Source organism: Tachysurus vachellii, chromosome 24 (assembly GCF_030014155.1).
Source record: "Tachysurus vachellii isolate PV-2020 chromosome 24, HZAU_Pvac_v1, whole genome shotgun sequence".
NCBI classification, from domain to species: Eukaryota; Metazoa; Chordata; class Actinopteri; order Siluriformes; family Bagridae; genus Tachysurus; species Tachysurus vachellii.
In genome coordinates, this window is record NC_083483.1 from 462501 (window position 1) to 472500 (window position 10000).

A 10000-nucleotide genomic window follows, 5' to 3' on the forward strand; every position below is an offset into this window, starting at 1 on the left:
CATAAAAACATAAAGGTAGTAAGCTAGTGTTATAAATATTACAAATTAATTATTACCGGTTAAAGCCCCGCCCACTTCCTGGTTAGGCCCCACCCACTCCGAGTCAGAACCAGAATCAGAATCTTTGCCTTACAAGTCAGCACAAAATTGGGTTTTTGGACTGTTGGGGGCGCTAGAGGGCCTTTTTTTAAAAATGGCTGTTTTTAGTGATTTTTCCGTTATAGCGCCACGAAGTGGCCAATCGCCACGGTTTTTGAACTGTGACCTCAGTTTGACCTCTTTCACATGTGTCCCAAGTTTGGTGTTGATAGCTCATTTAATTCTTGAGTTATTGACATTTTAGTAAAACTGGCTCCTCACAGTCCAAACTTTTTGGGGCCCCTTAAGGACCCTGAATCAACATTTCGACTTTTTTTCGAAAATTATTGTCATTGAGACTCCAGAGAATATTACTGCACTGGATTGGTCTTGATCAGGCGAAAAACCTAGGACTAGTTAGCAAAAGTAGGTTTCGGATAAAATGCACGATAGCGAAAAAATTTAATGGTGGAAATGAAATCGGAGATGTACGTTTTTTAAGTCATGAGCCAAGGATTCCAATGATATAAAGCACTTGAGATTTGGACATAGGGGTTTTAGGGGTTTAGGGGTTATGGGGACAAACACGATTTCGCTGAAATTTTTGGCCCTGAGTAACTGTGACCAGTACTACCATCTGACCAAGTTTGAGCTCTCTAGGCCTTACGGTTTGGGCTGCACGACCGTTTCTAGGGCGGAAAAATAATAATAATAATAATAATAATAATAATAATAATAATAATAATAAAAATCCTAACAAAAACAAGAGGTTTCCAGCGCTTCGCGCTTGAACCCTACTAATAATAATAAGAAGAAGAAGAAGAAGAAGAAGAAGAAATAAGAATAAAAATAAATAAGTGAATATATACAATTAAAGTTTAAAATTAATTAAAAAAGATTAACTTAATATATAAAATACTAGATATCTCTCTGTCCCTAATGAACAAGCTGGAGGCAACGGCGGTGAGGAGAAACTCTCTGAGATGATAAGAGGAAGAAACCTTGAGAGGAACCAGACTCAGAAGTGAACCTCATCCTCATTTGGGTGACACTCTACAGTAAATAGTGTAAATGTAAATAATGTCCTTTCTACAACAGTTTATAATAGTGCAGCCGAGAGCTCCTGAGGAACTAATGGGTCATCATAAACTCTGAGTTCAGCACAGACCTGATTGATGATAAACACCAGAACATACAGCTGACTGACACAACACTGGTTCAGAAGAAGACATGACGTCTCCTGGTGGCTTCATACACAACAATACCATGAGACACTGACTGACCATGAAGATCAATCCATGGCAGGGTGACCACCGGGAGACGAGACTCCAACCAGGGGTAGAACATCAGGATTGAGCTCATTAGTGGCATAGAGAGAGAGAGAGAGAGAGAGAGAGAGAGAGAGAGAGAGAGAGTGAGAGAGAGAGAGAGAGAGAGAGAGAGAGAGAGAGAGAATGAGAGAGAGAGAGAGAGAATGAGAGAGAGAGAGAATGAGAGAGAGAGAGAATGAGAGAGAGAATGAGAGAGAGAGAGAGAGAATGAGAGAGAGAGAGAGAGAGAGATTATATTTTATTAAATGTGAACCAAAATCACAATTAAAAGAACTAAAGTCTTAAACTGAATTTATATAAAACACGAGTTTCACTGTTAGAGTTGAATTACTGAACTAAACACATTATGATTTATTTACCTTATTTATCTTTAGTTTAATTTATTTCTTAATTTTTGACACAAGTCCTAAACAGTCGGGTTGATGACGTCACCGCCCCGTTCTCGCTTCTTATTGGCTTTCTATTAAACTTAAGTGTGCTCAGGTGCGCGTGCGGAGCTTCTTTAGGGCTTGTGTTTTTTTTAGTGATGGCGACACCGTGCAGGGTTCAGCTCACTACTCTGTCTATTCACTCTGATGTTAATACCCCCAGTGAGAGTCATTTACCCCAGACAGTGGAGTTAGTTACCCCTCCTGCCCCCCCCTCACTCAGTGCCAGGATTGAGCTCGTGCTCTTTGAGCCGGATGGCACGCGCTGTGCGGAGTTTCACTATCCACAGCTCACAGAGGTACAGGACATGTCCACATGTCCACATGTCCACATGTCCATCTGAATAAATGTGCATTATTTAGGGATGTTGTCATTTCTTTCCCGGGTTGCAGGTGAGAGGAAGTGAAGTGGATGGAGATGGAGATGAGCTTCAGGATCTGGTCACAATGTTACAGAAGAAACACGTGAGTGAAAAACAGAAATAATCACACAATTAAACACCCTTCATGAAAAGGCACGTGGGTTTTTTACATGACATGTTTCACGTTTTCTGCGTCTTTCTATTTTTTTTTTTTTTTTTTTTTTTTTTATAAATTTCTTGTGACGTGATCAATTAGATTTTTTTCAACATTAATATTTGTATCCATTATTTACTCGAAATTTTACCCAGAATCTATTTAGTAATTTAATTATTTAGAATTAATTTAGTAATTTAAGTAAAATGTCGCCCTCTGGCGGTGGTCACATGGTACCTACAACTGAATCCTACAAATCATTGTGTGACATTTTGTGCTGGATGTAGAAACACTGGGGCTTTTTATAGGGTGAAGCTCCCAAACAGAGAGGAGACCGAGTGCAGGATTTGGTGGACTTGGGCGACGGATATGACGACACTGACTCCTTTATTGATAACTCTGAGGCTGTGAGTAGAAATCTGTTTATCCCTTTGAGATTCTTGTGGGCTGCATCTTGTGCAGTGGTACAGTTTATTATAGCTGTTCTCTCCTGTAGATGGCGCTGTTTTAGACCTACTTCTTTCCCCTTTGTGTTGCAGTATGATGAGTTGGTTCCTTCATGTCTGAACACTAAGTATGGAGGATTTTACATTAACATCGGGACTCTTCAGTTCAGACCAGCTTCAGGTGAAGAAAAAGAAAGCGATGACTTTGAGGAGAACTTTAAACCCAAGGTTTATTTCTCTACTCGTGTTCTGTGTGTTCGGTTTTTTCATTACAGCTTGTTATGCACTAAACTTTTTATTAGTTTAAACAGCTTTGTAAAGAAATGTGTGATTTCTATCTTGTGGAGAAACGGAAATTGAAAGAAGGAGGCGAGGAGAAGACGAAGAAGAAGAAGAGAAAAGACGACGTTCGGCCCGAAGGAGAAAACACAGAACACAGGTTCTTGTAACGGTCTAAAATATTAGATATTCATCAGTTTGTTTATAGTAAATGTCTTAATTGTTCAGTGTGTTTGTGTTTGTTTGACTGATTTATTAATTACTATCATTAAGCCTCTGTTTTTCTTCTACATTGCTCCAGCAGTAAATGGTGTAGATGCTTTTTCTGGCTTTTTCTCCAGCGGAGTGTCAGTAGATAAGAAAAAGAAGGCGAATAAGCATCAGCAGAACCTGAATGACCTGTTGAGGAAATTTCACAAGGAGAAGCTTCAGGAGCTCCAGCTGTTTAACATGAAGCTGACGGAACCTTCTCCAGCAGCCAACCAGGACTCCAACAACCAGGCCGATTCCTCAGCTGATCTGATGTTGATCCTCGATGGTGCTGATGATCGTCACCAAGCAGCGGAGCAGGATGGGCTCCTGACTAACGATCAGAACCGAGAGACTCTACCTGAGACGCTTCCTACTTCACTTCCTGATGCCCCTACACTGGAGCCCAGCTTACAGGAACTTCCTCAGGTTTGACCTCAAATAACATGCGTGTGTGTGTTTGTCTGTCTGTGTGTTAGAGGTGATTTTTAAAAAAATCTTTTTCTCTTCCCTCTTTTAAGGGAACCACAGAATTTCTATTTAATCATGTGACCGTTTCTTGTTCAGGACGATCAGTTGACATTCCTGATCCAGAAACTGGAGGAGACGGTGTTCAGAGTCATGCCTGAGCAGATCGACCGCTTCAACCATCACTGCCGAGCTCACTCTGAAGCCAGAGCAGCCAAGTACGCTGGAACACCGCTTCACACACCTTCACCATCCAGAGTGTTCGGAATCAACGTGTGTGTGTGTTTGTGTGTGTGTGTAGACTGGAGGTTGTGAAAGACAAGCAAGCTGGTGAAGGATCAGATGATGAGGAGGACGAGTCGAGCGGAAAACGAGTTTTTGCACCTCGCAAGAGATTTCGATGGAATGAGGAGATCAGGTTTCAGACGGATTTAATGTAAAAAATTTGCAAATCTATTTGTAGCATTGCTGATGTGTGTGTGTGTGTGTGTGTGTGTGTGTGTGGTGTTCTCAGGGAGGTGTTATGTGAGGTGGTGAGGCTGAAGATGAGTAGATATGAGCTGGATGCTGCCACTGATCAGAGTTTAGAAGATTATTTGAAGTGTTTTTTGGAGGTGAGCGTGAAAACCCTGTGGCCCAGAGGATGGATGCAGTCCAGGTGAAGCTCTGTTTGGGTTCGATCACATGATCATGTGTGTTTTATATCCTATGGTTTCTGCTCCACGCATGCTAACGTCTCTGCCGTGTGTCACAGGATCCTGCTGATTGAGAGTCGAAGAGTTCATGCTCACATCACTGGTGTAGTGTAAGTTAAACACAGAGTCTGTGTTAAACACAAGCACACAGGAAAAAAAAGCTGTGTCCTGTTTGTGTGCAGGACGAGGAAGAGACCCCCGAGTGCTCGGAGAACTGAGAAGGTAAATGAAAGCGACGCTTGGACGTAATGTTTGATGGGGCTTGTAGTAGCCTAGTGGTTAAGGTGTTGGGCTAGCAATCGGAAGGTTGTGAGTTCGGTCCCATGTCCACTAAGCTGCTACTGTTGGGCCCCTGAGCAAGGCCCCTAACCTCAATTGCTGGGTTTATGTAAGTCGCTCTGCCAAATGCTCAAAAATGTTTCTGTGGCGTTCTGTATGTCACTGTGCTGAAGCAGTTTCATATAAAACTCCTCTAAAATATTATTTATAAATGTTTATTGTTGGTTGTCATTATTATAAACCTGGTCATTAAGTGGTTCATCTTCAGTAAGCACTTTATTCTGGTCAGGGTCGCTGTGGAGCTGGAGTCTGTCCTGGGAATACTGGGAAGAAGGTGGGAATCTGGACACCTCCTCCTCCTCCAACTGACAACTCCTACGTCACGTCACAACAAACTGCATTCACATGTAGAAAAACTCCACATGAACATGAAGGACCGCGGAGCAGTGAGGAGGTTCGGTGTAGTGCACGAGGAGGAGACGGAGTGACCCGCGAGAGTTTAGAAGCGCTGTATAGATAATGATCTTTATCAGAACAAGAGAACTAGAGCAGCCAGTGACGCACGTCTGAAGAGATTTGTCACGTGGTTGTGAGCATAAAGACGTGTGTTTTAAAGTTTAAAGATGTTGCTGTTTTGATCAATTTTCCATGAGCAAAATCCCTTCTTTAATTTTTTCCCCTTCCTCAAACTCAGCCTTCACCTTCCTCTAATTTATCTCTTTACTATTTCACAGTTTGAGGAACATGCGGATGTTCAGATGGTTCCTACTACCAAAGTGCAATCAGGAGCGAAGTGTACGTTCCCCACCTCAGCTTTCCTTCAGTTATTTTTCTAAACAGAAGTATTCAGATGTTCTCTTGTGTTCCAGTGAACAGTAAGATCCCGTCTACTTGTGGAGGTTTGTCTGTTCTTCCTGCTGAGGTAAAAAAACCTCAGAACATCTCAAGTGTCGATCGAGATGTCTATTTTCCCCAGAGGCACATCTACAGAGCTCCTTTTACTTCAGCTGTGGTGAGCATCATGATGTACATCTCCTATTCTCCTGTAAGGCTTCAGACAGGTCAGAGGTCACTTCAGGATGCTGGAGAACTCCAGGATTTCACTCAGTTAAAAAGTGTCAATATGAAGGGTTCAGTGATGGACAGATTTTTCTCCACAGGCAGCGATGGAGGGTTCATGTGGAGATCCAGCTCTTCCCACTCCATCTCTCTCTCACCAGATGTCCTCTCCTCCCAGTGCTCCAGGATCAGGAGCGTTCATGATGGTTCCACCTCCACATGCCGATGCCTGTTTTCCTCATGATTTCAAACCTACTGCTCACATGGAGATCTGCACAACATCCACACTCACCAGTGCTGGAACTGGAACCTTCTCACATGGTGAGATTCCATGATGGAAACTCCACCATGTTGGACAGAAGTTTCCTACATGACCCAACATGCTGATGTAGCTCTAAAACCTGCAGCTCTCACCTCTTCATCTGTACACAACCTCCTACTTCTCATCTGTTCATGTCCTCGTAACACAACAGGACTTCACTGTGGTGTAAGAGCACAAACATAATAAAGTTCTGGATTTTTATTTAGAACATTCCATCAACACTGAAATTTTGTATTTATAAATAAATAAAATTAGAGTTAAAATTTAAATGTTGGACCTGATTTATTGTATTGTCTTTACTGATCTGTTGAATATTTAAAATATTTAAATATAAAATGTATTTTAAATACACTAAATTATTCTGTAATGATAAACTCCCTCAGTCCAGAAATATTTTAACTCTAGAACAAATAAAGAATAAAATCTGAAAGTTTTTCATTCCTTTTATAGTAAAACGTGTGTGTGTGTGTGTGTGTGTGTGTGCGCGCCTGTGTGTGTGTGTGTGTGTGTGTGCCTCTCTGTGAGTGTCTCTGTCTGGGTGTGTCTGTGCCTCTGTGTCTGTGTCTGTGTGTGTCTCTGGGTGTCTGTGTGTGTGTGTGTGTGTGTGTGTGCGTGTGCGCGCCTCTGTGTGTGAGTGTCTCTGTCTGGGTGTGTCTGTGCCTCTGTGTCTGTGTGTGTCTCTGGGTGTCTGTGTGTGTGTGTGTGTGTGTGTGCCTCTCTGTGAGTGTCTCTGTCTGTGCCTCTGTGTCTGTGTCTGTGTGTGTCTCTGGGTGTCTGTGCCTCTGTGTGTGTGGGTGTGTGTGTGCGCGTGCCTCTCTGTGAGTGTCTCTGTCTGGGTGTCTCTGTGCCTGTGTGTGTGTGTGCCTCTGTAAGTGTCTGTCTGGGTGTGTGTGTGTGTGTGTGTGTGTGTCTGTATGTGTCCTATATTACTTTAACAGGGTTTTTGGTTATTAAGAGTTTGTAACGAAGAGTCAGTTCTCCTTCATGTTCCTGGACAGTGATGATCTTGAGATGTTTCTTCATATCTTCTTCTTGTTGACTCTATAAGTGCTCACCATCATAATGACCAGACCCCCTGATTAAAGTTAATGAACATATTTATCAGAGGCTTTGTGATGACAGACCTCCGGTGTTCCTGATGTCCTTGTTTCATCACTGTTACAGGAGTGTTACTGAGTTCATGTTTTGTGATGATGGTCTGGGATTTCACTGAAAACCAGAAACACTTTACATCTCTTTTACATCAGGGATGGACAGTCAAATCAGAGCTCCGCCCCTTTTCTCTAGCACAACACACAAAAGTATAAAGGTGATCATTTGAGTAACAAAACACGTTTGTTCCATCGTCAGACTGCACCGAGCTCATCGCTGCTCCACACTCACAGTTCACATCGTTCACATCGCAGATACAAAGGTAGGAGATTTTATGTCTTATAGTTACAGCTGTCTGTTTGTGTACTGAAGAGTGATAGAACACTGCTGTGTGTGTGTTAGGTGATGATCGTCACGTATCATGTACTTTATCTACACACCTGTATTATATACACACTCGGTTTCATCTCAATTAGTCTGATTATTCATTAAATACTTTTCCAAATAAAAGAATTAATCTGATTTTTTAATTAAGACTAAAATGATTAACTTTGACTTGAAAAATAATAGTATCTGTATATAATACTCAGTATTTTAAAGATAATATAAAGATATTTGTTAAAATAATTGTAGTGTTAAACACCGGCCCTTTACGTCTAAACCTGTGTTGAGTGTTTAATTCATTTCCAGTCTTGATGTAAATGCGACGTCGTTCATGCTACTTTTTTTCCCTTTGTATCTTGGGACCCGGTCAGATGGACGAGTTGGACGAGACTCAGCTGAAGGACATGGTGGAAAGTCTGAAACAGCAGCTGGACTTCCCGCGAGAGAAAACGTCTGCGTCGATCCCCGAGTGAGTGACGTCCACGTGTCAAAGCTCTTCCGGTGGTTCTGCTCCGTACTAAACCTCAGATCTCTCTCACACACTTTATCTTTTCCTTCCAGGCTGGTGAAATGGACCGAAGGTAAAATGCCTGAAGATCCGTTTCTGAATGCTGAGCTGCTGAAGGCCAACCCGTGGGTGGAGTCTGGAAAATGTGTGGTTCTCTAGCAGAAGCTGGAACCTTCTAGAAATGTGTTTTGTTGTGGTGACCTTCAGCAAAACTAACTCATGTAACATGAGTATTTGTATCATTCGTCTTTCTGTAAAGAAAACTGTGTAGAAATGAAACGACCAGAAGAATAAATGTTCAAAATTTTATTTCTTTCTTTATTAATAAGCACGTTATGCAGAGTTTGTGCTCAGAGCAGCTCTCTGATGTAGACGTTTCTGCGCACTGCATTAGAAACTCCTTCATTAAAGCGGAACCAGACGTCACTGTTACCTACAGCTTTACCGATCTGACAGCTGATGCTCGGCTTCCCGTCTCCATCTAAACACATAAGAACAGGCATTAAAGTGAGGAACCGCAGCACAGACGACAGCAGCACTGCTCTTTAACAAAACACACACACACACACACACACACACACACACACACACACACCTGTAGCTGTGGTAGCAGACACCTTCTCTTTAGGTACGACAGCTCGTCCGAAAAAATCTGTTTCAGGCTGTTCAACAAAAAAGTGTCATCGTGGAGAAAATTTTAACAAGTCAACATTTTATGTTTGTAAAATGTAAACAAAACATTTTGTGGAAATTATATTTATGAAAATATTAGAATCTAAAGAATAAAAGACTTGATGTTGTGAACTCTGTCCTGGTGTTGATTATTTCATTAACACTACAGTGGAGCAGCAGTAAGTTCACATCCATTCAGATGTCAGATGTTCTGAAATCTCATTTGCATAAGAGGGCGTATACCACCGGCTGCTGCTGATTTGATTGGTAAATAGTCAACGTGGTATGCAAATGAAGCTGCACCTGTTCTGTGTCTGCTGACTTCCAGCCATGCTGTGGGACACGGTACAGAAGTGTTCTAGTCAGTAGATCAGAACATCATTATCTCACCTTACTCTCCACCACCGTCTGTCTCACGATGTTCTCCAGCCTCTGATGGTGGTTCCTGCTCGTCTGCGTCTTGCCCTGAGGTTTCTTCACCTCCTTTACTTCTTCAACCGTGTCCATCTAAAGAAAGAAAGGAAACACATGCTTGGGTTAAAGGAGCATTAAAGCATTAACCCATAATCCTGAAAGCACCTGTATGATGTATGATCAGATGTTAGAAACAGAGATAATGAAGGAGAATTCTGCTCTCACACGAGCGAAACCTTGAGATGAAGGTTTTGCTTTGTATTGTAACGTCTTCTCCTGGCCGTGTCACACGTGAACAGCAGTTACAGAGAGGGATTACTTTTCTGTGGGTCACTGAATCTCCACACGTCTTTAAATGTAGACCTTTTTCTGCAGTCTCACCTTCTGAGACTTGTGTTTCTCTTGTGCTCGCTCTACCCTCCTCATCCTCTCCAGCTCCGTCTCCCTGGCGATCAGCTGCTTCACCTGATAGGTCAACTGTCTCCGAGGGGGCAGACCAGGAAACCGCACCACGTCCTCTACGTTACTGCGCGCCCACACACACACACACACACACACACACAGTAATAGTTTATTTACTTTTGTTTTAATTATTTATCTCCAGTGGTAGCTCAGTCAATCCAGGCAGCTTTACTGTCGGCAAGTGTGTGTGTGTGTGTGTGTGTGTGTGTACTGACGGTTCAAGGACGTAGGTGTACTGTCCCTCAGGTGTACGTTCCTGTCTGTAAGTCAGGTTGTAGTTAATCATAGTATCAATGAGCTCACAGAGCTGCTGTTTCT

General features: G+C 42.3%; 3 protein-coding genes across 3 annotated transcripts in view; 2 read left to right on the forward strand and 1 right to left on the reverse strand.

Moving 5' to 3' along the window:
- The first annotated feature begins 1934 nt into the window (after positions 1–1934).
- On the forward strand, positions 1935–6365 carry ubn1 (ubinuclein 1). Its single transcript, XM_060860590.1, has 15 exons — positions 1935–2136; positions 2231–2302; positions 2662–2760; positions 2893–3027; positions 3147–3238; positions 3420–3756; positions 3895–4013; positions 4097–4213; positions 4310–4453; positions 4550–4600; positions 4673–4712; positions 5059–5103; positions 5504–5564; positions 5639–5781; positions 5930–6365. Exons 1-15 carry the CDS (start codon positions 1936–1938, stop codon positions 6161–6163), a joined length of 1890 nt encoding a protein of 629 aa, XP_060716573.1. The 5' UTR covers position 1935; the 3' UTR covers positions 6164–6365.
- A 1129-nt stretch (positions 6366–7494) lies between these two features.
- On the forward strand, positions 7495–8943 carry gng13a (guanine nucleotide binding protein (G protein), gamma 13a). Its single transcript, XM_060860872.1, has 3 exons — positions 7495–7564; positions 7998–8095; positions 8188–8943. The coding sequence occupies exons 2-3, from the start codon at positions 7998–8000 to the stop codon at positions 8291–8293; spliced, it is 204 nt and encodes a 67-aa protein (XP_060716855.1). The 5' UTR covers positions 7495–7564; the 3' UTR covers positions 8294–8943.
- chtf18 (CTF18, chromosome transmission fidelity factor 18 homolog (S. cerevisiae)) overlaps positions 8426–10000 on the reverse strand; it is a 17980-nt gene continuing 16405 nt past the window's right edge. The window contains exons 18-22 of the mRNA XM_060860871.1: positions 9898–10000; positions 9602–9746; positions 9197–9313; positions 8730–8796; positions 8426–8615 (exon numbers count right to left, since the gene is read on the reverse strand). The exon at positions 9898–10000 is cut by the window's right edge and continues 28 nt beyond it. Coding sequence (XP_060716854.1) covers positions 8485–8615; positions 8730–8796; positions 9197–9313; positions 9602–9746; positions 9898–10000 — 563 coding nt within the window. The 3' untranslated portion in view covers positions 8426–8484. The remainder of the gene's footprint in view (positions 8616–8729; positions 8797–9196; positions 9314–9601; positions 9747–9897) is intronic.

Coding starts and splice junctions, on each gene's coding strand:
- ubn1 (XM_060860590.1), top strand. CDS start 1,936: ATGGCGACACCGTGCAGGGTTCAGCTCACTACTCTGTCTATTCACTCT. Junction 4,214..4,309: donor CGATGGAATGAGGAGATCAG/GTTTCAGACGGA, acceptor TGGTGTTCTCAG/GGAGGTGTTATGTGAGGTGG. Junction 4,454..4,549: donor AGAGGATGGATGCAGTCCAG/GTGAAGCTCTGT, acceptor CGTGTGTCACAG/GATCCTGCTGATTGAGAGTC.
- gng13a (XM_060860872.1), top strand. CDS start 7,998: ATGGACGAGTTGGACGAGACTCAGCTGAAGGACATGGTGGAAAGTCTG. Junction 8,096..8,187: donor ACGTCTGCGTCGATCCCCGA/GTGAGTGACGTC, acceptor TTTTCCTTCCAG/GCTGGTGAAATGGACCGAAG.